We start from the raw sequence: 23397 nt of genomic DNA on the forward strand, positions 1-23397 counted from the left end.
TGACATCCCACGCGCCACCTTCTCACGCAAATTCACGCGCTAAACTCATTTTGCATAATTCCAAATGTTCCCACAAACTCTCTAGAATTACAGAATTTACCTTAATCTATATTTTACTTTGCTAATGAATGCTACATGTGATAAAAGGAAGAATTATCACATCCTGATATTATAAAATTAACTCACGATTTTGATCATCATAAGTAAGGGAATTGAGCATGCAACAAAAACATTACAAAAAGGAAGGGGTTTTCTGAAACATGAAATGGTTACAGAAGACGGACAATACATACAATAGGCAGCAGCTATGTTCATCTCTTTCCCTTTCCTTTGCCTTTAGCATCGAAATGATGAGACTTTAGTTTCTTCTTCCGCACTATCGCGCCTGTGTTGCCACCACCTCCTTCCCTGAATGGCATTCCCATCAGAGCCAATAGTTTCTGTCCTTCTTGATCGCTTTTAGCTGTTGTGCTGATGCATACATCCATTCCTCTCGTTTTTCCAATGGCATCAAATCTAAGTGTAATAACCAACCAACATACAGTTTAGTTGTTCGAGTTGTAACCAAAGACTGGACTAAAGCGAATCAATGCTTGGTTCTGATGTACTAGTGGCTAAGAAGTTTCATGCATTTGATGCTTTTAAGGGTAGATACAAAAGAAATTGACCTGATTTCAGGGAATACACTTTGGTCTTTCACACCAATACTGTAGTTTCCGTTCCCATCAAAGCTACTGGGACTCACACCTTGGAAATCTCGAGTTCTCGGAAGGGCTAAATTGATAAGACGATCCAAGAAGGAATACATTACCTGTCACAACAGTCAAAATCACAAATCTCTAATGCTTAAAGAACTCAATATGAAAGTTTGATAAGTCTGAGATTCAAGAATGAGGAAGAGAAGGGAGCTCACATCTCCTCTGAGAGTGACGGCAATACCAAGAGGTTGATCTTCCCTGATCTTGAAAGTAGCAATGGAAGCTCTAGCTCGTGTCTTGATAGGTTTCTGCCCTGTAATAAGCGCAATATCTTTCATTGCAGCCTCCAAACCCTTGTCGTTCTGCGCCGCATCTCCAATACCACAGTTGACAACAATCTTCTGTACCTTTGGAACCTGGTCGAGAAGATGTCCAAGCAAAGATGAGACTGACACTTCGCATTCACATTTGAAAATAGCACATCCAAACAGCACAATATGGTCAGACTTCAAGTTGAATATGGAACAACAAGATACAAAATTTCAACCGGAATATCTCAACAAGTACCTTTTTGTCAACACAAAAGAAACTACATTAATCAATCCAAAAAGCCACAAATATTTCCAGGGAAGGCAAATTATGTGAAACGAATACAAATCCATCACAAATATCTTCAGATACGACATTCGTAGAACCCAGTCTAGCATTCCCTCAGAAAATCCAAATTGAAAGAGAATTTGAGTTCAGCAACATCATGAATCACAACAGAACAAAAACTAGGTTTGAGAGCTCAGAGGGAAGCATTTGGGGTTACCTGGTGAATATTAACGTACTTGAACTCTTCTTTGAGCGCAGGGATAATCCTCTCGAGGTAAGCTGTTTTGAGCCGCTGAGTTTTCTCCGCCTCAGATTTCTCGACCAGCACAGTTCCGGACGCCGAGACTTTCACCACGTTTCTGAGCGGCGCAGAGAGCATCCGAGCGGAGGATGGAGCCGCTAATTGAGGAAAACGGCCGTGAAACGAAGAAGCAGAAGACTGCAGAAGCGAAGGAGATGCCATGGTCGAAGCTCCAAGTGGATAATGTTGCAGGAGATGAGTAGATGACTGAGCTCTCGGCGCTCGTTATTGTGATAACCAGTGGCACCTTCTGTAATTTGTTCGATGGTTTGAGCCTTGAGGATAAGGATTTTCTTGTTGAGTCCCCGGAAAATAGAATATGTATCATTAAAGCCCCCAATATTTATAAGATTGAAATGAACCAGGGGAGATTTTGTGATAATAGTATTTTATGGGGTCACAAGAGATATTAAATAAAATATAGGGATGGTTCATTAAAATGGGCCTAAAGTCCAGCCCGATTACTATTTGTGCAATTGAGGTTATGTAACCCGTACCCGTATTTTTGTCGTTTTACATATCAATCTCACCGACCCGTCTCTCAAGTCTCAACCTTTGTCGCTGCATTTTGTTTCTCTCGTTTTTTCTTCGATTTGCTTCTTTTTCTTCGCGGCTCAGGTTACTCGTTTTTGTCAGCCATGGCGATTCCTTTCATGGAAACCGTCGTTGGTAAGTTTCAGAACCTTCCCGGAGACATTCTAATCTCCTGGTACCCTCGTCGCATTGCGTTTTCTCTTTCCTTTGGGTTTTGCTTTCTTTGTTGTCTGTGTTGAGATTCCATGACTGGTACTATACACCATCGTCTCTGCTTCTCGTTTCTAAGTTTGCTTTTTTCAGCTATTTTGTATCTTGATCTGAGGTTTTGTTAGTCGAAATGTTTCTTGTCTTACTTGTGCGTTTGATCTGAGGTTTCGTTGATATTTTCCTCTCGTATGAGAGTGTACGGAGCCTTATTTATGCTTCTCTGTTCAACAAAATTTAGGGTTTTGGGTAGAAAAGTCGGAGTCTTTTTGCCTCACTCCCGTTCTGAATATGAGAACATCTTGAAATTTTTCTTTGTTGAAGTCAAACAGCTAGAGTTATTGTGCAAATCTTATGGTTTATTATGTTCCTGAAAGCAACTAGGGTTTTCTAGAGTTGTTTTCTAAATGGGTTTAGTGTTGTGGAACTGTTTTGTGAATATGGATAGCTGCATCAAAACTCTTTCAATGCTCCAACGTTCCCATAAGAGATCCATGTTTTAGGAGCCTTTGGTATACGCTTGGCAAAAAATAGTCAAACTTATACCTGGTTGATCGGAAAGTAGAAGATGTTGTTGAAATAAAACTGATGTCGTGAGAAACTTAGCTTCTCTGTTGTTTTTGCATTCATATTCATCTTCTGTTTATCTTTCAGGTTTTATGATAGTGATGTACATTTTTGAGACTTATTTGGATCTGAGGCAACTCACTGCTCTCAAGCTTCCAACTCTCCCGAAAACTTTGGTTGGAGTGATTAGCCAAGAGAAGTTTGAGAAATCACGAGCATACAGTCTTGACAAAAGGTTTCGTCTTGTTTATATATCTCCTGTCAGTTTCTGACAGTCGCCAAGGCTATTCTCACTGAGGATGTTTCATTTTTTACAGCTACTTTCACTTTGTTCATGAGTTTGTGACTATACTTATGGACTCAGCAATTTTGTTCTTTGGGATCTTGCCTTGGTTTTGGAAGGTACATATCTGGTTTCAGTATATAGTATCTCCTTTTGAATATAAAGTTCTTATATTCAAATAGTTAACATCCATTTTTAACTTAGATATCTGGAGCTGTTCTACCGAGGCTGGGCCTCGATCCAGAGAATGAAATACTGCATACTCTTTCGTTCTTGGCTGGTGTTATGACATGGTCACAGGTTTTTCAACCTAACCCCTCATATAGTCTTATACGTTTAGGATCATGAAACTATCATAAGATAATAATATTTCTATTATCTTCTGATGCAGATCACTGATTTGCCATTTTCTTTGTACTCAACTTTCGTGATTGAGTCTCGGCATGGATTCAACAAAGTATGTTGTATTTTCAACACTACCTTGTGACTTATTGTTTCTTTATTAGAGTTGTGGATTAAATTTGCCTTTAATTTCTGTTTACAGCAAACAATATGGATGTTCATTAGGGACATGATCAAAGGAACACTTCTCTCTGTCATACTAGGCCCACCCATTGTTGCAGCGATAATTTTTATAGTCCAGGTTTGTTGATTCTTGTTTCATCTTATTTCTGCGTTTTTCACATAGATGACTATTCTTCAATGAATGTAAGCTTCAAAGTTTCGTGTTAGAAATATATAATTTATTTCTCTGACCATGGAATTTTAATATTTTTCCAGAAAGGAGGTCCTTATCTTGCCATCTACCTGTGGGCATTCATGTTTATTCTGTCTCTAGTGATGATGACTATATACCCAGTCTTGATAGCACCGCTTTTCAACAAGTTCACTCCTGTGAGTATTTCTGTCATGGCCATTTTATTAAAATCTATGATATTTTGTGTTATGTTATTATTATCAGATAACTTAATCATCTACTATATGTGGGTATAGCTTCCAGATGGAGACCTCCGGGAGAAAATTGAGAAACTTGCTTCTTCTCTAAAGTTTCCTCTGAAGAAGCTGTTTGTAGTTGATGGATCTACAAGGTCAAGCCATAGCAATGTGAGAAACTTAAAGGCTTGAGATCTCTTCATGCCTTCTGTTCTAGAATACCATTAGAAGCTCATGTTTCTTGTTACATCGTACAGGCTTACATGTATGGTTTCTTCAAGAACAAAAGGATTGTCCTTTATGATACATTGATTCAGCAGGTACTGTGACTTTGTTGGATTCTTCAAGCGACCTGTACTTACTTTCTGATTTTGGTTCTGAAACATAAAAATAATCCATCGTTTGTATAGTGCAAGAATGAGGATGAAATTGTGGCTGTTATTGCACACGAGCTTGGACATTGGAAACTGAATCACACTACGTACTCGTTCATTGCAGTTCAAGTGAGCCTTCAAACACTTGTTTATTCATATACACATTTCACTAAAGAATTAATGTCTTATGACCCTCTCTCAATGTTTTACTGCAGATCCTTGCCTTCTTGCAATTTGGTGGATACACTCTTGTCAGAAACTCCACTGATCTCTTCAGGAGTTTTGGATTTGACACACAGCCGGTCCTCATTGGTTTGATCATATTTCAGGTCTGTTATTTTTTTCATTTGGACACTCAAAACTCATAATTCAAGAAGGAAAGTAACAAAAGAAAATCTCTAAACGTGTCTTATTATCTCCTGTCTGATTATCACAGCACACTGTAATACCACTACAACATCTAGTAAGCTTTGGCCTCAACCTTGTTAGTCGAGCGTTTGAGTTTCAGGTAAAATCTTACAATCCCTGATGATCCAATCATAATTTCTATCTTTCATTGCCAGCCTCATCACTAATGTGAGTCAATGTTCCTTTTGGCAGGCTGATGCTTTTGCTGTAAAGCTTGGCTATGCAAAAGATCTTCGTCCTGCTCTAGTGAAATTACAGGTGAGAGAAGACAAGAACAGAAACAAAGAATGTTTCTTCGATTTTTGCCTGCATTACTTAAAAAGTTTTCCTGTTTGGGATTTGCAGGAAGAGAACTTATCAGCAATGAACACTGATCCATTGTACTCGGCTTACCACTACTCACATCCTCCTCTTGTTGAAAGGCTTCGAGCCATCGATGGAGATGAGAAGAAGACTGATTAAGTCCGTATATTTCCGGTCTCTTGTACGGACAAATGACTTTTAAGGTGAAAATTAAACCCAAAAAAAAAAAAAGTGAAAAACAATATAGGGACAGGCCTCTTTTGTTTGCTCTTACTTTTACAATGGGTTTTTCTTAGTTACTACTACTAGTTTTGTGTGTTTTAAAGGTGGAACCACTCACTGTTCGATATGATCCATTCCAACCCATCATCAACCATTTTTTTTCCCCTCGGAGTATAGAGTAAAAAGTGGTTTCGAAAGTGACATAGCTTGTATGATTTGTGTTACTACTAGCAGAGTCCCACAGAATCGTGTAAAAGATGCGAGATTATTCAACGTCGGAATCAGCAATACAGAATTATTGAACATGGCATAATTTTGTAAACTTTTTTGTTTTTTTCTTTTGAATACTAACAAATCTACATCGGAATCAGATAAATCAGACGACGATTGATGCATTATTATTTTTTGGTCGCGCAAAAGAAGGTACAAAAGCATTCGACAAACCTATGTATGCGACAAGATGATAGTTAATTTTATTTGAGGAAAGAATACATTTCTTGCTTTTTTTTTTTGTCAACTTAGAAATTTTATCAAAAACTTGATTTGGAACTAGGTAAGACTACAAATGTCCAAACAAGCGAAACAGAAGCTAGCGGATAACTAAAAGTATTCAAAGACAAAACCGGAAGAAACATGAAATTCCCCAGAAACTAAACCCAAACAAAGGGAAACAAAGATAAACGAACTAAAATACAAGCGAAAATCGAAAGAAGACAGTTTCTTAAACAAAAAGCAGAGGAAACTAGGCAAAAATCTTATAAGAATGATAGAATCAAGAGAAACTAGAAACCTCTTGCTATGATAGTGTAATAATGGATTTTCTCCTTTTTCCCCAACCTTATCTTTCTCTTCTTTTTTTTTTTTTTTTTTGTCAACCAGAATCTTTCTCTTCTTTCTTTATATAATCTATTTTCATAATTATATTTACCATTTAAAAGCAACCTTCTTGAACATGGGTTAATCTTAACCTGTTAAAAAATCATAAAACCTAAAAGCTTTTTGTGTTTGGTGAATCCAAGCATTAAATTAAAATTTAGCTTATAGTTGTATCTCTTTGCCTTGATATGGACAGAGAATTCCAAAAACTACATTAAAATATAATTTGAAACTTACCCTCATGGGTTCTTGACCATTACAATTTTTTAAAAAATTAAACAGACTAAAGTTCTTACCCATTAACAATTTTACTCATTATTTTAAAGGCACTACTTTTATTATTTAACGAAAGAATGAAAGAAAAATATATATTCTCTTTCTTTTTCCCTTTGTTTTCTTTTTTTTTTGTGTCAAATGGAATGCTGAACTGGCAACAATACAAACATCTTCCATCTAGTGTAGCTTCTCATCCTTATCTAGACGTCGTCTAGTGTGATAATATGTATGTGGCCTTTAAACAGTTAAAAAATAATACACTCAAGTTCGAAAGAAGAAAACAAAATACAATAAGTTATAAAGGGTCCAAATTGGGAATCATACATTTAACAAACGAATGTTATTGATGCAACTATCTAGTGTGACTAATAAGTCTCTTCGGTTTAACAAAAGTGATTCCTTTTTCTCAAAAAAAACAAAAATCGATATTAAATGCTCCCTTAAATATGCTTCGACTTAAAAATCCATTTTTTTTATTTGATATCAAACTAACATAACAGAGAGGAATTACATTATTTTTAAATATCAAAGTCAACTTAAATAAGTAAATCTGTATTAGTACAAAATGATTTTGTAGGATTAAAAAATTTGTAATTTGTAATTACAGTAGTTCGTCATCTAATCGTTTGTTATAATTACAAACAAACCCCCTCGGGAATACGTAGGTCTCACTGCATTTTCGGCTAACCTAAAAGGGTAAAATCGCCATTTAATTAACGTCGCCGTCGCTAAACATTGCGCTGATACACAACACGGAGAGATAGAATCAGACAGCTCATCACCCATTTCCAACACACTCTCCTCTCTCTCTCTCTCTATCTCAGACAACACTGAGAGCCGATTCTTTAAATTCCTTCAAAATTGTAAAAAACTTTTAATTTATTATTCGATTGAATTTGTTTATTCGTCTCTTTGTTTTTACTCAATCCCCTGTTTCCGGTTCTGTTCGATTCTTCTCTCTCTCTGTTTTTTTTCTCGTTATTTTGCATACCAGCCACATGCAACTGATTATTATTATTATTATCCATATCCATTGATTCGCCGGAAAGTTTATTCTTTTTCCGGCTAGTTATGCGAAAACCCATTAATCGAATCATTCTATGACGATATCTTTATTCAATCCTGATTCCATCAACGACGAGCTATCCAAACCAACATCGATCTTTGGTCTGAAGCTCTGGGTCGTCATCGGGATTTTGCTGGGATCTCTTATAGTCATCGCTCTCTTCTTTCTCTCCCTTTGTTTAACCTCTCGCCGGAGACATCGCAAGCCACGTCACGCCGATTTCGCATCCGCAGCCGTAGCCACGCCGCCGGTTTCCAAAGAGATTCAAGAGATCGTTAGACCTCCTGCGCAAGACCATTACCATCCGACGCATCCCGTTGCGGCGGAGATCCAAGTCGACATCGGGAAGACCGAGCACCGTGTTGTGTTCTCGGGTCGTGTCTCGAGTGGTGAAAGCAGAGGAACAGTGAGTGCTAGTGAAACGGCTTCGTATTCAGGGAGTGGTTGTGTTGGACCGGAGGTTTCGCATCTTGGTTGGGGAAGGTGGTATACTCTTAGAGAGCTCGAAGCTGCGACGAATGGATTGTGTGAAGAGAATGTGATCGGAGAAGGTGGTTACGGGATTGTGTATAGTGGGATTTTAACTGACGGAACTAAAGTCGCTGTCAAGAACCTGCTCAACAACAGGTACTTGATAAAGTTTTGATTTTTACATTGCATTTCTGAAACTTTCCAATTGTCAGAATTGATCCTTTCCTCGCATTTGGATAAGGGCTTTAGGAACTGATGAGTTGGGTTTTATGTAGTTACTCGGATTCGTGAAGATTGTGTCTGATTGATTATACCTTATGTTTTGCTATCTGGATCTTGATTTTATGTGACTAGTTATACAATGTCTTGTGCTAGGGAAGAATGTGGTCCTGGGAATGTGCTTGTTGTGTCATTAATGGGTCCCTTTTGATTTGATTTGTATAATGTTGATCATTAGTCTTTAATAATGTTGGAAGGGGTCAAGCGGAGAAGGAGTTTAGAGTGGAAGTGGAAGCCATTGGGCGTGTACGGCATAAGAATCTCGTTAGGCTTTTAGGGTACTGCGTCGAAGGTGCATACAGGTAAAAAACGAATTCCGCATGCTTATTTCGGACTTTGCTCGATACATGTTGTGATAACTCTACTCTAATGGTTTTGGAAAATTAGAATGCTTGTGTATGACTACGTCGATAATGGCAACTTGGAGCAATGGATTCATGGTGATGTTGGTGACAAAAGTCCTCTGACTTGGGATATCCGTACGAACATAATACTTGGCATGGCGAAAGGGTACACTTCCGAAACCATATTTGATCATTTTCATTTTGTGAATTCATCTTTTTCTATATGTAATTTCTTTGTTGATATTCCCACAGATTGGCGTATCTACACGAAGGTCTTGAACCAAAAGTGGTTCATCGGGACATTAAATCAAGTAATATCTTGCTTGATCGTCAATGGAATGCTAAGGTATCAGATTTTGGACTTGCTAAGCTGTTGTTCTCGGAGAGCAGTTACGTGACAACACGTGTAATGGGGACTTTTGGGTAAGTTGTTTAGTTTGCATACAAAGTTGGATAGGATTTCAAATTCTTGAAAAACATTTAAATTTGTCTTGATTGTTTTCTTCTGTAGATATGTTGCGCCTGAGTATGCTTGCACGGGAATGTTGACGGAAAAGAGCGATATCTATAGTTTTGGGATATTAATCATGGAGATAATCACCGGAAGAAACCCAGTTGATTATAGTCGACCTCAAGGAGAGGTAGCCAGTTTATAATCCATGGCTTTCATCTATGGAATTTAAGTTTTCGAAAATTGTATGCTCGTTTCCTCTACTGGTTCTTGATTGTCTCGGTTTGTTAGGTGAATTTGGTGGAGTGGCTGAAATCAATGGTTGGAAACCGCAGGTCTGAGGAAGTAGTAGATCCAAAACTACCTGAACCGCCAACTTCAAAAGCTCTTAAACGTGTGTTACTCGTGGCATTGCGTTGTGTGGATCCGGATGCAAATAAGAGACCTAAAATGGGTCATATTATACACATGCTTGAAGCAGAAGACTTGTTCTATCGTGATGTAAGTATTATAATCACTATTAAACATTTGAAGTAAATCTCGTTTATTTGCTCACAGAATACCTTTGAGCAGGAACGACGAGCCACGAGGGAGCACACAAGCCGCGAGTATAACCAACCTGCTGTAGTTTCAGCGGTTGCAGCTGAGACGAGGGAAAGCGACAGTTCAAGAGACAGAAGATAAAAGATGTATGAAGAGACTCTCTACAAAAACAAAATTTGTTTAAATTAAGTTTTATATGACATGATTATTATTTTGATTCTTTCTTGTTTGGGTTATCCCTGACGTCTAGTTAAGAATTTTGTCTGTATATATATTACTTTCGTCCCAACTCCCAAACATCGCACCAACGTTGAGTAAGACAATATGACCTAATTACAATAACAAAGTATATTGTTGAGTCAGAAAGATCCTTAAACTTGGATAGGACGGAACTGAGTATACTAGAGAAAGGCCTACCATTGTGAATAAATATTGCTATACGCTTGTTTGCAAGAATGAATAGTAACCTTACAGAGCAGAACCAGGCCTTCGGCCCATTTATTAGTAAAAGAATCGAAGGCCCATAATCCTTATAGAGTCAACAACAATAACCTTGGGAAAACTAAATCCTGAGCCCCCGAGTAGTTTCGTCAGACGCGAATCTTCTCCTTGTTCATCAACGACGATGATTTGCAATATGTGCGAGAACGACACCTTTGAAGAGGAAGACGATGGGTATTCTTACTGCCGACAGTGCTTTAGTCAGGTGGAAGGTATTTTCAAGACAGGCGACGACTGCGAAGATTATAAAAAAGAACACAGTCGCCATGGTAAACTACCAAAACCAGAGCCAATCAACTCGAGCTACGAGGATTATTACATGGAGACCAGAGATAGATACGTTAAAGGTTTACTGATGATGATAACTTATCAGTGCGAGGCGTTGGTGGAGAAATTCAGTGTGACGCCATTGATTATTGGTTTGGTCGGACCCATCTGCTTACGGTTTGTGTCTCTCTCAGAGGTCTTCGATGATGATTGGGCTGACAACGCGATTCGTGACTCCGAGCTCCAATCAAAAGGTTCCTTTTGCCTCTTCTCTCTATCGCTTCTCATTTTTCTTTTTCCTTTTCTGCAGCCATTGATTTTTCTTGTTTCCTAACGCTTCAATCTTTGGTGGTGTTCAGGAGAAGTAAGAGAGTCAAAGGTTAAGCGGCGTAAAGCCGAAGAACCTCACAACTTACATGGTAAAAGAGCAGTAACGATTTGGTTAAGTCTGCTTAAAAAGTCTCTGCCTTTATCGTCTTCCCTGGCCATATCTTTCCTTGCTTGTCACAAAGCAGGATCACCCATTCTACCCACGGATATAGTGAGATGGGCACAACAAGGAAAGATCCCGTATCTTTCTTCTTTTTTCAAGATTCGAGAGCAAATGGGAGAGACATCAGCTACGTGTCCTGTGTCTGCAAGCGTAATGTTTAGGCCTATTCAGATTGTTTCTGCTCAGAGATTAGAAGCTCAAGCCGCTTCTATTGCCGATATCATCGGTTTGCCTTTGCCTCCTGTGAATTTCTATGGTATTGCTTCAAACTATCTAGAGCGGTTGTCTATTCCCGCCAAGGAAAAGGCTCTTCATCTGGTTTGTCTCTTACAGAACTGGTCAATGCCTTCGGATTTGTATCTATCCAAGAACGAGCTCAGGTTTCCCACTCGTGTCTGTGTCATGTCTATTATTATCGTAGCTATTCGGATGCTATATAACATCAATGGTTTTGGTGTATGGGAACGGAGCTTGGGTTTGCTTGATGCTACTGAGGCGGATACAGAGTTATCACATGTCACGGAAGCAACTGATTTTGACACTGAGGAGCTTTTGAAAAACCTTGAAACGGAATATTACAAGGTCGCTGCTGAAACCGTTGGTAAATTCCTTTACGGACATTTTTTTTTGTTTCTCTTTCGTCTCTTTATATCCTAAGCTTCCTGAATGGTCCTATTCATTTGCAGAATATGAAAAGGATCTTATGTCATATTTATTGCACGGAAAAAACGAGATCTTTGCTGGCTTAGTAGAAGCATCAGCTGATGACACATACAGAACTGTTGATAATCTTTGGAATAGATACCCGAAAGACGACAAGGTGAAACCTGTTTACTTTTCTATGTTTTGAATGTTACTATGGCTTACTTATATGATAATTACTCTCTCTCTCTCTCTCAGATTTCATAATTTATGTGTTTGAATATAGGAATATGAATTGTTTGGGATTCCATCCAAGAGGGGAAGAGACTGGGAAGTAGATGATTTATCACTTAACCAACTGTCCTTGAACGATGACAAGTTGAGGGATAGAAACAACTGTTGTAGCAGTCGTTCAAGAAAAAGCGAAACCGGGGCAACGGATTGTGATGAGCCATCACCAGATAATCATAATCACGAAAGGAAATCCAAAGAGAAAGCGATAATAAGACTAATAAGGGACATGGGGGACAATTTGTTCCAATACATGCTGCCTCGCATGAAGGTAAAGAGACTAGACTATCTTCAATATGTGAGGAAAAAAGATGATGGAGCATTGATATTCGCGGTTCACGCAGATTACTACATTCTTTTACGGGTTTGCGCTATGGTCGCAGAGATTGATGCAAGGAATATGCATAGAAGTGTGTTGAGCTTTGAGAAAAGATTGGCTTGGATGGAGAAAAAGTTAGATCATGCTTTGCATCTAAAGCCACTTTCTATTCCTAGTAGAGATACAAAGACACATTTGGATGAGCCGAGCTTAGAGATAAAGTCTTTTCCAGAGTTTAATGTTGTCAACTATTGGAAGGATAACAACATCGATCTGGCGAGTAGTTTAGTAGTAGAGGGTTCAAGAACGTGAGGATTTTCAAAAATTTCTGATTTGAATCGTCTTAAAGTATATTTTATATATCAAACTCCCTTGTTATTGTTTTAGCCCAATAAAAGCCCAACGCGATCCAGTGATATGGGTTTGGACTTTGGAGCTTATACAAGTTACGACGAGGGAATGACGAATATACCCCCAGAATAAACAATTATTTTCACCGAGGAAACTAGAACTTCTAGCCCTTGGATTGAGAAATATCCGGCGGCTACATACTTAGTGGTATACTGACAAATGTCAACGATCGAGTGACTACAACTAAGACATCGCCACCGTACACGTGTCTTGTCGCCTAGATTCGTCGTCACTGCCGCGTAGCAGTCCTTTACAACTAGCAGCAACGAAACCAACGCGGGAGTTAAAGGTTGTCGATTGCGTTGATCTGCAGAACACGGCAAGTTTAGTTGATTCCTCCCTCCTCCTATAAGAACGCGTTTCAAGTCTCTGCGTTTCCTCGTCATTTCGAATCCCTTTTACTTACTACTCTACTCGGTAAGAACACCAAACCCATCCCTCTTATTTATACTTTGTTTTTTGGTAATTCTCTGTGCAAAGTTAGATTAGAGTTTTTCCCTTTCCTTGTTGAAGTAGCCCACCATTGAAGTAAGCGGTAACATTTCCGAAGAATCTCTCTCTCTAGGTGAGTTTTGTTTTTTTTTTCCTAATGTCAATTTGGATGTGAAATCAATCTCTGCTATTCGGATTTTAAGACATGCTTCTTGTTTGGTTTGCTGAAAGTTATGTTCTTTTTTTTGCTTGTCTGCGCATTCTTGAGGTCTATTGATTTGAACGTTGTTACTTTACAGCTATTGATAAGATCTTATATGAAATTCAACCTCTTATAATCTGGGTTCAGAACGATGTTATCTGTTTTGTACATTGTTTCAGACTGCTAAACATTGTTCCTTCTTTGCATGTGTATTTCAGGTAACATGAACCAAAATTGTAAACAAGATCCTCTTGTCCGGTTCTTTCGCTTTAAAAACCCTTTCAAGATTCTGTTTAAGAAGAGCAACAATGCTCGATTATCGCCAAAGCTATTCTCGCTGTTAAATAATTTCGAGACAAACTTGACTGTGTCGATTAGAGAACTTATACCAAAGGATAAGAATGATATCATTAGTGTTTCTTGGATGATACAAGCCATGGAGTCTCTTTGCGAGACACACAAGAGTATCGAGACATTCATGACGGATCTGGAGCTCTCTTTATCTGACTTGAAGGAAAATTTGATTTATATCTACTCTGATGTTAGCTTGAAGCTGCTTGAACTCTGCAACGCCGTCACCTCGGAGATAGACCATCTTAACCATGGCAACCTTTTGCTCAAAATTGCTTTTAGTAAGCTGGAGACGAACAATTGTCGCGAGGAACTCCAGTTATCATCGCATCTTGACAGTTGGAATCAGCACATGGTCTCCAAGAACCCGAGAATCGAAAACTGCGGTGCTGTTTTGAGTAGGCTTGTTGAATCGATGGATCATCACCATCTCTCCAAGAAGGCTAAGAAGAAACACTCTGTGAAAGGAAAAGTTCTCTTACGAGCTCTATATGGTGTAAAGGTCAAGAGTTTATACATATTCAGTGTGTTCGCTGCAGCGTTTACTGGTTCTTCCAAGAACCTCTCCTATCTTAGAGTTCAAAAGGAGATGGAGGAGCTTCCATGGGCACAAGCTTTCATGGAGTTGCAGAACAAGGTTAACCCGGAGATAAAAAACGCATTCTTATCAGACCAGTCCATGGGTATTAAAGATCTCGAGGCTGTCGACGCCAGTGTGAAGAAACTTAACACAGCGGTACAAGAAGGGTCGGTTCCTATTTTGTTGTTGGAGCCATTGAAGAAGTCAGTGATAGAACTTTCGGAAAGGTTTGATCTTCTCTACGAAGAAACAGGTTGCTTGTTGAGGATTATGATCTCTGCTCGAAACGCAGTGTCCGAGAGCCTCTGGACGAAATATGAAGAAGAGTTGGGAGTAGCATTGCCAATGATGAATATTAGAAGTGTCAAGACTTTTTGTGAATAGAAGAAACATGTAATTATGGGACACTAATGCAAATAACAAATGAGATTATAAAACGAAATAAAATAGTTAAATGTGATTATTGGACTATTGATAACTCAACATCCTATTTCGACCATTGATCATCTGTATCGTTCAGGAATTTTAGATTATAATTTATTTATATACGACGGTTCACGGTCGTGAAAGTAGCTCCGAACCAAAGCACCATTATGCGGTTCCGTGTTGAACATTCATATCTCAGTTGGTAACAATCACACGCATAATGGAAAAGTGATTGTGTTCTTGTTGGACTTCCCTGTAACGGCTTTAGTCCATCTCAGTCGGTAAATAATCATCACACGCATAATAAAAAGTGATGGGCTTGCACGATATCGTTACCGTGGTACATTATCAACCAAATCAAATGTGAACAAGCTGACCAATGCACCAAAATTTTAGAAAACCTTTTCTAATAGAGTAATTTCCTGCAGATGAACTTAAATATACCTTGGATGAAGTATCCGGGGACTTGGTCAGTAACATCTCCTGCAGGTTTAACTATAGTTTCATCCGTCAAGTCAGCAACAGAGAGTACCACTAGCTAGTAACCAAAACTTATAAGTTAATTTCCTTGATGTTAAGTTATAACAAATGCAAATGCAAATGCAAAATGAGATTTCAAAACGAAATAAAATACTTAAAAGTGACTGGACTATTGATAACTCTGACTCCTCTTTCGACTTCAAAAATTACAAATACCTAGTTATCTACTCTTTTCAAGTTAGGCACAACTGTGTTCCTGTTGGACTGTCCTGTTAACAAAAAAATTTGATTGAAGTAAATTCAAAACATAAACATGTGAATGAATCATTCTGTTAAAAGTCCCAAGTTTATATGGTCAAATAATAGTTTGGCAGACACACATTGACTTGTACACCTACCTATTCCACCTAAGTCGTCGTCCTATACTCAAAAACACTAATATTGGAGAAAAGTGGTAATATTAGAATTCTTGTATTTTTTTATGATATCAAGAACATTCCCACATGAAGTCAATTAACGTCTACCACACTCTATCAAATTCATCATCAAATAGATTTAGAACAATCATCATCAGGATATAATAATTCATATCCAACTTAGAGACCACCAATACAACCAAATTGAAATTGACTGACTTTATATAACAAAGAAAAAAAAAAAAACAAGAGAAGAATAGGAAAAACCCGGTTTAAGGGATCATCACGGGTCGCCCGGGTGGAGCCTTCTTTTCCACCTTTCACTGTTGAATAAAAAAGGTCGAGACTTTATATAAACATAAGATTGATTTTTGTAGAAATGTCAACACCCATCTCCTCAATTTAGCTTTAAGCCTCTCTCTCTCTCTCTCTCTTCCTCCTCAATTTTCTCTGTGGCGTGTATCTAGGGTTGGTTCAATCTTTTGGGGATTTGATTTTTTTCCGATGTCGGCGGAGAGTTGTTTCGGCAGTTCAGGTGATCAGAGCAGCAAAGGGGTGCCTACTCATGGTGGTAGCTATGTTCAGTACAATGTCTATGGCAATCTCTTCGAAGTTTCTAGAAAATATGTTCCTCCTCTTCGTCCCATCGGTAGAGGCGCTTATGGTATCGTCTGGTGAGGGTCTTTCTGAACTTGGGATTATTATCCGATTGGCTTTTTTTGATTTTGAATTTTGGTAATAGGGTTTACGATGATACTTTGGGTTTCTCTAATCTGGAAAGTTGTTCTGAGGATTTGTGCTTAGGAACTTGTAGTTTTAACTGTGGAATCGTCTAGTACTGGGTGATCTTGTACATGTCGATGAATCTTCATTTACTCTCTTTGAGCTTTAACTTCTGGTTCAATGTTTGATCAGTGCTGCTATAAACTCAGAGACTGGAGAAGAAGTCGCTATCAAGAAGATTGGTAATGCTTTTGACAACATTATCGACGCTAAAAGAACTTTGAGAGAGATTAAGCTTCTCAAGCACATGGATCACGAAAATGTACGATACTCAGTTGATCTCTGGATTTTTTTCCTTATCTGCAATATATTTTTTTTTAGTGAAATGATAAATACCTATAGTGTGTGAATCTTATACATTGTTTTCTCCGCAGGTTATTGCTGTAAAGGATATAATAAGACCACCACGGAGAGAGAATTTCAATGATGTTTACATTGTTTATGAGCTCATGGACACTGATCTCCACCAGATTATACGCTCTAACCAACCTTTAACTGATGATCATTGTCGGGTATGCTTCATCCTTCATGTTACCTTTTTATCTTGCAGATGAATCTTCTCTTTCTAGTATACGAGTTACTTGATTCAGGAAGCTATAGCAGTCCGTAACAACAGTTATAGTCAGTAGTACTTGATACTTTTGTCTATAACATCCATTGTCATCTCTTTTCTCTTTCGTTGGTTTTGTTTTCATGAAAGTTGGTCTTCTTGGTGTTAAGTAATTAGTTTCGATTTTTTTTTGCTTCTAGTTCTTTTTGTATCAGTTGTTGCGTGGGCTCAAGTACGTTCATTCAGCGAATGTACTGCATCGAGATCTAAAACCCAGCAATCTGCTCCTGAATGCAAACTGTGATCTAAAGCTTGGGGATTTCGGGCTTGCAAGGACCAAATCCGAGACAGACTTCATGACTGAATATGTTGTTACACGTTGGTACCGAGCTCCAGAGTTGCTTCTTAATTGCTCAGAATACACAGCAGCAATCGATATTTGGTCTGTCGGTTGTATACTCGGTGAAACAATGACACGAGAGCCGTTGTTTCCTGGTAAAGATTATGTTCATCAGCTTAGACTCATCACTGAGGTAATCTAGTTTAATATTGTTTCATCCATGGAATCACAACTAGTGTTTCTTCTCGGTATTATCTGCATTTGTTGATGAATCTCTGAAATATAGCTTATAGGATCGCCTGATGACTCAAGCTTGGGATTCTTAAGGAGTGACAACGCAAGAAGATACGTTAGACAGCTTCCACAGTACCCGAGACAGAACTTTGCTGCTAGATTCCCAAACATGTCGGCTGGTGCAGTTGATTTGCTGGAGAAAATGCTCGTCTTTGATCCAAGCAGACGCATCACTGGTGAGTTATATATTTATATATCTGCTTCTTCTCTGTTTTTCGGGTTTATTCAAAGCAAGTTTCTGTGTGTGTAGTTGATGAGGCGTTGTGCCACCCATATCTGGCACCCCTGCATGATATAAACGAAGAACCGGTGTGTGTAAGGCCGTTCAATTTCGATTTTGAGCAGCCTTCTTTGTCAGAAGAGAACATTAAGGAGCTTATATATCGTGAAACAATCAAGTTCAATCCTCAAGAGTATCCACAGTGAGAGAGAGAGACCTTAAAAGGAAACTCGTCAAAATGCTTGTTTTGTTATGCTCTGTTTTTGCTATTGAATCTCTGATAAGTTTGATTATGGTTGTAATATGAACAACATCCTGAGAAATTGAAAAAAAAAAAAAACAACCTTTGAGCTTTTATCTGTTTTTTCCTCCTACAAGTAATTAAGATAGATTTATTGTTACATACATAACCGTACATTTTAACTTATTAACCTTTGTAGTTGTTAGCCAAATAAGAAATCGTAAGCAGATGCCACGAAATTTGACTGAAACATCATTAGCCACTAGAAGAAATATATGCAGATTCTTGAGTAGCGAGAATTTTAAAACCTGTATGTATAGTTGATTGATCTGTGTAATATTTTATTATTTAACATGATCTTCACTTAAGACAAAAATATTACAACTGAACTGGAAACAAGACTTAAAAATTAACGAAACAAGAACAACAAATTAGTCCGTAAAATTATAACCATCGAACTAGTAGTTAGATAAACGTTTAATACTGTTTGAATCAAAGCAACTCTACAACGATATGGAAATATAAAAACTAAATCTCAAACAAAATACTAAAGAAGTTAACAAGATAGAGAAGCTTCTGATTAGCTAATCTCAAAACCAAATAACACCGAAGATTTAGTGATGAGGCTGGGGTCTAAAAGTGCGTAACCACTCTGTGAGGCGGTCGTCCATAGCTGACAAATCCATCTTCTTGGGAACATTGGGGAAAGTTACGTCTTTGATGAGTTGTCCGACCACTACTCGAAGCTTAAGGCCAGCCGCGCAGTGACCCGTCTTTGAGCTAATGAAATAGTGAACTCCTGGTTTGGTGAGCTTGACTAGATCGTGTCCCGTCTTGTGCACGGCTACGGGAGAAGTTGGATCGCAGGTTATGAATTCAAGGTCACCGCTTATCTCTAAGACGTCGTTTACTTCGTTGTCGTATTCGAAAAGTAAACTGTCTCCTACTTGAAACAGTTTACCCTCACTCCACTTGTTGTAGTATTCACTCTCTTCGGGAACGCTCCATGCTTTAGAGCCACCGACCTTGTAGATTTGGCTGGAAGGAAGGATCTTGCTCGGTGGTGGTGGAGGAACAGGACGTGACGGGTCATGAAGAACAAGAACGTCGAGCCTCTGTCCCAGTGTGCATTGAGCTTGGTTTGAGCTGACGAAGTAGTGATATCCTGGTTCCGTGAAGGTTACGACATCATGTCCTGTGTTGTACACGGCTTGAGGAGAAGATGTGTCGCAGAATTGGTATTCCAAAGCTCCCGGGACTTGAGTAACGTCGTTAACGGAGGGATCGTAGTTGAAGACCAAAGAATCACCAACGTGGAACTCCTTACCCTTGGCCCATTCGTAATAGACGTCTTCTTTGGCCATCCATCCATCGGAGTCACCAACGGTGTAGACCTTTGCCGAACAAGAACCCGAGAGAACCGTGAAGGTTGTTAACAAAAGCAACCCAAAGAGGAAGATCTTCTTCATCGTTGTGGCCATGATTAGATGAACAAGAAGAAAGGTTCTGAGATCTCAAACTCGCTGAATAAGAGAGAGAGATTTGACTTGTGTTGTGTTTGAGTTGTGATGGTGAATGTGAATGATGTTGTGAAGAAAATACGTAGAGCCTATCATTGGTTATATAATGCTTCACCATTCCTAATCCTTTTAGGACTTTAATTTATATTGTATATTTCCTTTATCTAGATTGATAGAAAAATTCATATAATCTTTTAATAAAAAAAATAATCTTCAATTAATCTAAAAAAGGAAGTAAACATAAAATCCTTAAGAAGATCTAATTTACTTTTCCTTTTTGTCTTGGAAAAAAATACGTTCTAAAGTTTATTACTTTTATTTTTTGTTTGTTTGTAAATTTTTTAAACTGATTTAATGGAATTGTTTGTTTCAAAAGTTGTAGCTAGCTTAATAATCCCTAACCTGTTTAGGATATTATTTTGTACTTACTGAAAGATACATATTAATCAATTTTTAACCCACTATTTTTTTCCTTACCTCATGTCTTTTTTTTTTTTTGTTTGAAGTTAAAAATCGAAAATCTTTATTAAGACGAAGACATGCAATATTTTATCCTATCTTTTGTTGGTTCCAATTACGTATTAATTTTGATATGTATTTTCCTTTTCTCGCCCAATTGTACATGTACACATTCGGTTGTTTTTTCATTTTTGTAAAAAAAGTGAAAAAGGATTAAATTTAAAATCTAAAACCTAAAGAAAAAGAAGAGTAAATTGAAATTCCGTTGGGGAAAAAATAAAAGAAGAGTGTAATTATTGTTCTAAACATTATGGGCTTCAACGATACCCAAACACAAAACGGGCTTCATAAGATAATATAGTGAGCCCATTAGTCATATAAATTCAGTGTTTCGTAGCGAAAATAAAATAAAAAAATAGAAACCTATATCGGAGCTTCTTCACTGACCTTGGAAGAGAACTGTGTAACAACGTCTCCAACTTATTTCCCTCGTCTTTCCATTTTTATTTATTTTTAAGTTTCAATTTTACTTCTTCTTCTCCGATTTTAGACAATCGGAGCTTTTTTAATCCTCTCTTCACTGTCTCTCAATGATCTAGATAAGATTTGAAATTGAGGATTTAGGGTTATTTTATTTGGAAGCTGCGATCGCGAATCCTTGCCATGAACCCAATTACTAATTTTGTACAATTTGAATTTTCTTCTCTGTTTCTGTTTAGCATGAATTCAATTTCTTGCTGTAAAGTGTAGCAGTGGGATCTCTACTAAGCAGAGATATGAAAAAGGTACATTTGTACATTGCATTGTTTTAAGAGGTTAATGTGCATTGCATTTGTTTGCTTCATTCTTACATAAAAAGCATAGCAAAATCTGAGCCTTTAAATCAAGCTCTAATCAAAACTGTTTTGCCTGCTAATTTCTAAAGCTGAAAACTTTATGTCACTTGAATGAGTTTTTATATTGGCTACATTTTATCTCCTTTATCAGATTCCCTTGACTAAGATAGTCCAAACATATGCTTTAGAATCTTGTTTGTGTTTGATTCATCTGGCGAGTAGAAACTTAAGCATCGATGTTGCATTTTTGCCATGTTCAGGTGACTGGAATCAGCATTGGTAAAGCGCAGTTATAGTTTCATTCATTAACAGGCTGAAGAGTCCATCCTCGATTTGCACGGCAACCTCTTCCTGCTCCTCCTTCATCCGCTTCTCATTCCAGCCTCGTCTTTCAATTTCTCTAGCACAAGCCTGTCTCCTCTGCTCACCTGTTCCGCTTTCAAGCTCTGATTCTCTCTGTCCCTGTAACCATCCTTTTGCCTCGCTCACCAATTGGTCCTCAAAGTGTTGAGTTTCGTGGAACGAGTTTTTCCTTTGCACCAGTTCATCTCTGAAATAGTCCATTATCAGATGCTCTTCGTGGATCCAAATTGCATGTCTTTCTTTGACCCGGTTCCATAGCTGTCCTGCCTTCTCTTCAATCTCATCAGCGTCTTCATCTTCAGTCTCTCCATCAACAGTATCACAATTCTCACCATCATCATATCTGATCTCTGTAACTTCTCCTCGGTCCATGCAAGATTCTTCATCCCTTGAGGCCCATTCGTCCAAAGTGAAAGGACTAATGTTGGCCAAGGTCTCAAACCGTTGAATCGTTTGCATGAGCTTTTGTTTGGTTTCTGCAAAATCATTACATAGCGTATGTTTCAGAATTTTGAACTCTACAACAATCTATCAAGTAAACTTGCTTTGATTGCAATGAAGGAAATCAATACGCACTTTCCACATTGTCAAGGCATTGACTGAAAGAAGAGTCTGATGCTTCATCATATTCCTCATGTTGAATCTCAAACACTGAGACAGGGCTGTTGTGCTCCTTTTCACACTGTAAGTCCTCCTGACCATGATCATTTGCATATTAGGCTAACCAAATCATCCAACTATTAAAGTGTATAGCGTAATAATTTGAGTGTATTAAATTTTGATGCAGAGCTACTCTCATATGACCCATTCCATAAATTGTTAGATACTGTAGTCATAAAGGAATTAATGGGTACTGTACATACTATTCTATATATCTACCAAGGAAGACGCCAGCTTCTGTTTTGTTTTTATGTGAAAATATATAAACAAACAGCTGCACGTGCATTTAGAGACAGCATGGGCGACCTTATGGTTGAAGTAAAGTCAACCCATAAGATCTTAAAATCACAGTGTCACTTTATTTTTATTTGATTCTGTTTTCTATTTATTTATGCATGTAGTTGTTAAACTATGTGATTAATTAATGTTATAAGTACGAGTTTCTATTTCTCTTAATATAGTATTCTTACCTCAGGTCCCACTTCAGTGTCGGCGACTGTTACTGCTGTGCAAGAATCTTCGCCGACGCAGTGTAAGTTGTTTTTAACACTCTCTTTTTCACCACACTCCTCAACATTACTTCCCCATGATGATGGTAAAAACTCCGATGTAAAATCCGAGTCACACCAACTGCTGCAGGATGTGCTGGTGGTGGTGGAGGATCCAGTGGCTGTTGTCGTAGTCTTGGTTGTGTACTGATGAGGTGGAAACAGTTCGAAATGTGATATGTCCTCATGCAGGTCCTTCGACGAGCTCCACCGCACGATGTCTTTGACCCGAACAACGGTGATGCTTGCTTGGTTTTCTACTTTTTTCTTGGATGTTAACCGCCGAGAGAGGGTCCTTGGTAAGATCCTTGATGGAGAAGATTTAACAGCATTAGAACGGAGGCTCTTGACGGCGTTAATCACAGCCTGTAATGCATTGGATTGTTTCCTCTTTGGTATTATTGTGAAAGGGTTGAGAGGAGGCCGTCTGGGCATCGATTTGAAACCGTTCGAGGAACAGGAATTGGAATCTTCTAAGAGACAGTCTTTTAGCTTTCTCGGCCTTAGTTCCATCTTGAAACACTCTTGGCCTCAGGTATGCAGCTGAACTTGAATTACACTGAACTGACGATAAGAAAGTGTCTTAAAACACATAAAGAAAATTTCTTGAACGAGGGAAGTGGGCTAGTGAAATGCTTAGGAGAGTTAAGATGTATTTATGTGTGGCTGATGTGAGTTTATGGAAAGAGAGAGGCAGCTTCTTGATGAAGATCTCAAGATGATGACAGGCTGAGAGAAAGAAAGGAACAGAGTTTTTTGCTTAATATAATTAAGTTAGTTGGTAGAGAATAAGACAAAATATGTGGGACCTAGGATGTTTCGCTCTACGTGTAGCAAGATTTGGAGCTTCTGCTTATGTGCCTATTAGTTTATCACTTCATAATCAAAACTCAAAAGGTTTGTTGGAGCTTTGCTATACTCAGTTTATGTGTCTAGTCCCAAGGCCCAGTGACCTGGCGATGTCTATTGTAGTCGGTACTTATCACAATTGGTAAAATATGAGCTTTCGTGTTCTTTAATTTTGTTGATAAATCTGTAA

At 38.2% G+C, this 23397-nt stretch overlaps 8 protein-coding genes across 11 annotated transcripts; 5 read left to right on the plus strand and 3 right to left on the minus strand.

The window, feature by feature from the left end:
• Positions 1-141: 141 nt before the first annotated feature.
• LOC17883271 (50S ribosomal protein L5, chloroplastic) lies at positions 142-1842 on the minus strand. The gene is made up of 4 exons (XM_006288414.2): positions 1513-1842; positions 914-1114; positions 669-811; positions 142-516 (listed from the first exon to the last, which is right to left on the minus strand). Exons 1-4 carry the CDS (start codon positions 1756-1758, stop codon positions 312-314), a joined length of 795 nt encoding a protein of 264 aa, XP_006288476.1. The 5' UTR covers positions 1759-1842; the 3' UTR covers positions 142-311.
• Positions 1843-2140: 298 nt separating this feature from the next.
• On the plus strand, positions 2141-5630 carry LOC17883872 (CAAX prenyl protease 1 homolog). Of its 2 annotated transcripts, XM_006286695.2 has the most exons (14): positions 2142-2265; positions 2992-3139; positions 3222-3306; positions 3392-3487; positions 3579-3644; positions 3732-3830; positions 3968-4081; positions 4181-4291; positions 4378-4440; positions 4531-4623; positions 4710-4823; positions 4931-5002; positions 5095-5160; positions 5248-5630. In XM_006286695.2, exons 1-14 carry the CDS (start codon positions 2235-2237, stop codon positions 5362-5364), a joined length of 1275 nt encoding a protein of 424 aa, XP_006286757.1. In that variant the 5' UTR covers positions 2142-2234; the 3' UTR covers positions 5365-5630. The 2 variants fall into 2 exon arrangements, with proteins under 2 accessions (XP_023636291.1, XP_006286757.1); XM_023780523.1 differs by having other exon boundaries at positions 2141-2265; positions 5095-5630.
• A 1730-nt stretch (positions 5631-7360) lies between these two features.
• Positions 7361-10022, plus strand: LOC17882741 (probable serine/threonine-protein kinase At1g01540). The gene is made up of 7 exons (XM_006287578.2): positions 7361-8272; positions 8593-8697; positions 8783-8905; positions 8992-9162; positions 9251-9380; positions 9482-9691; positions 9764-10022. The coding sequence occupies exons 1-7, from the start codon at positions 7680-7682 to the stop codon at positions 9872-9874; spliced, it is 1443 nt and encodes a 480-aa protein (XP_006287640.1). The 5' UTR covers positions 7361-7679; the 3' UTR covers positions 9875-10022.
• Positions 10023-10313: 291 nt separating this feature from the next.
• LOC17882646 (TATA box-binding protein-associated factor RNA polymerase I subunit B) lies at positions 10314-12624 on the plus strand. 3 transcript variants are annotated; one of them, XM_023780594.1, is made up of 5 exons: positions 10314-10755; positions 10861-11595; positions 11681-11814; positions 11923-12198; positions 12272-12446. In XM_023780594.1, the coding sequence occupies exons 1-5, from the start codon at positions 10359-10361 to the stop codon at positions 12344-12346; spliced, it is 1617 nt and encodes a 538-aa protein (XP_023636362.1). In that variant the 5' UTR covers positions 10314-10358; the 3' UTR covers positions 12347-12446. The 3 variants fall into 3 exon arrangements, with proteins under 3 accessions (XP_023636362.1, XP_023636363.1, XP_006289823.1); XM_023780595.1 differs by having other exon boundaries at positions 12311-12446; XM_006289761.2 differs by having other exon boundaries at positions 11923-12624.
• A 420-nt stretch (positions 12625-13044) lies between these two features.
• Positions 13045-14705, plus strand: LOC17883726 (protein BPS1, chloroplastic). Its single transcript, XM_006287942.2, has 2 exons — positions 13045-13222; positions 13510-14705. Exon 2 carries the CDS (start codon positions 13515-13517, stop codon positions 14604-14606), a length of 1092 nt encoding a protein of 363 aa, XP_006288004.1. The 5' UTR covers positions 13045-13222; positions 13510-13514; the 3' UTR covers positions 14607-14705.
• A 1177-nt stretch (positions 14706-15882) lies between these two features.
• Positions 15883-18088, plus strand: LOC17883744 (mitogen-activated protein kinase 4). Its single transcript, XM_006290051.2, has 6 exons — positions 15883-16218; positions 16460-16589; positions 16702-16839; positions 17078-17410; positions 17504-17687; positions 17762-18088. Exons 1-6 carry the CDS (start codon positions 16049-16051, stop codon positions 17935-17937), a joined length of 1131 nt encoding a protein of 376 aa, XP_006290113.1. The 5' UTR covers positions 15883-16048; the 3' UTR covers positions 17938-18088.
• Positions 18089-18480: 392 nt separating this feature from the next.
• Positions 18481-19453, minus strand: LOC17884116 (early nodulin-like protein 3). The gene has a single exon (XM_006289852.2). It carries the CDS (start codon positions 19451-19453, stop codon positions 18587-18589), a length of 867 nt encoding a protein of 288 aa, XP_006289914.1. The 3' UTR covers positions 18481-18586.
• Positions 19454-20840: 1387 nt separating this feature from the next.
• LOC17883899 lies at positions 20841-23162 on the minus strand. Its single transcript, XM_006286591.2, has 3 exons — positions 22281-23162; positions 21727-21844; positions 20841-21626 (listed from the first exon to the last, which is right to left on the minus strand). Exons 1-3 carry the CDS (start codon positions 22869-22871, stop codon positions 21058-21060), a joined length of 1278 nt encoding a protein of 425 aa, XP_006286653.1. The 5' UTR covers positions 22872-23162; the 3' UTR covers positions 20841-21057.
• Positions 23163-23397: the final 235 nt, after the last annotated feature.

This window comes from Capsella rubella, unplaced genomic scaffold (genome assembly GCF_000375325.1).
Source record: "Capsella rubella cultivar Monte Gargano unplaced genomic scaffold, Caprub1_0 scaffold_6, whole genome shotgun sequence".
NCBI lineage: Eukaryota > Viridiplantae > Streptophyta > Magnoliopsida > Brassicales > Brassicaceae > Capsella > Capsella rubella.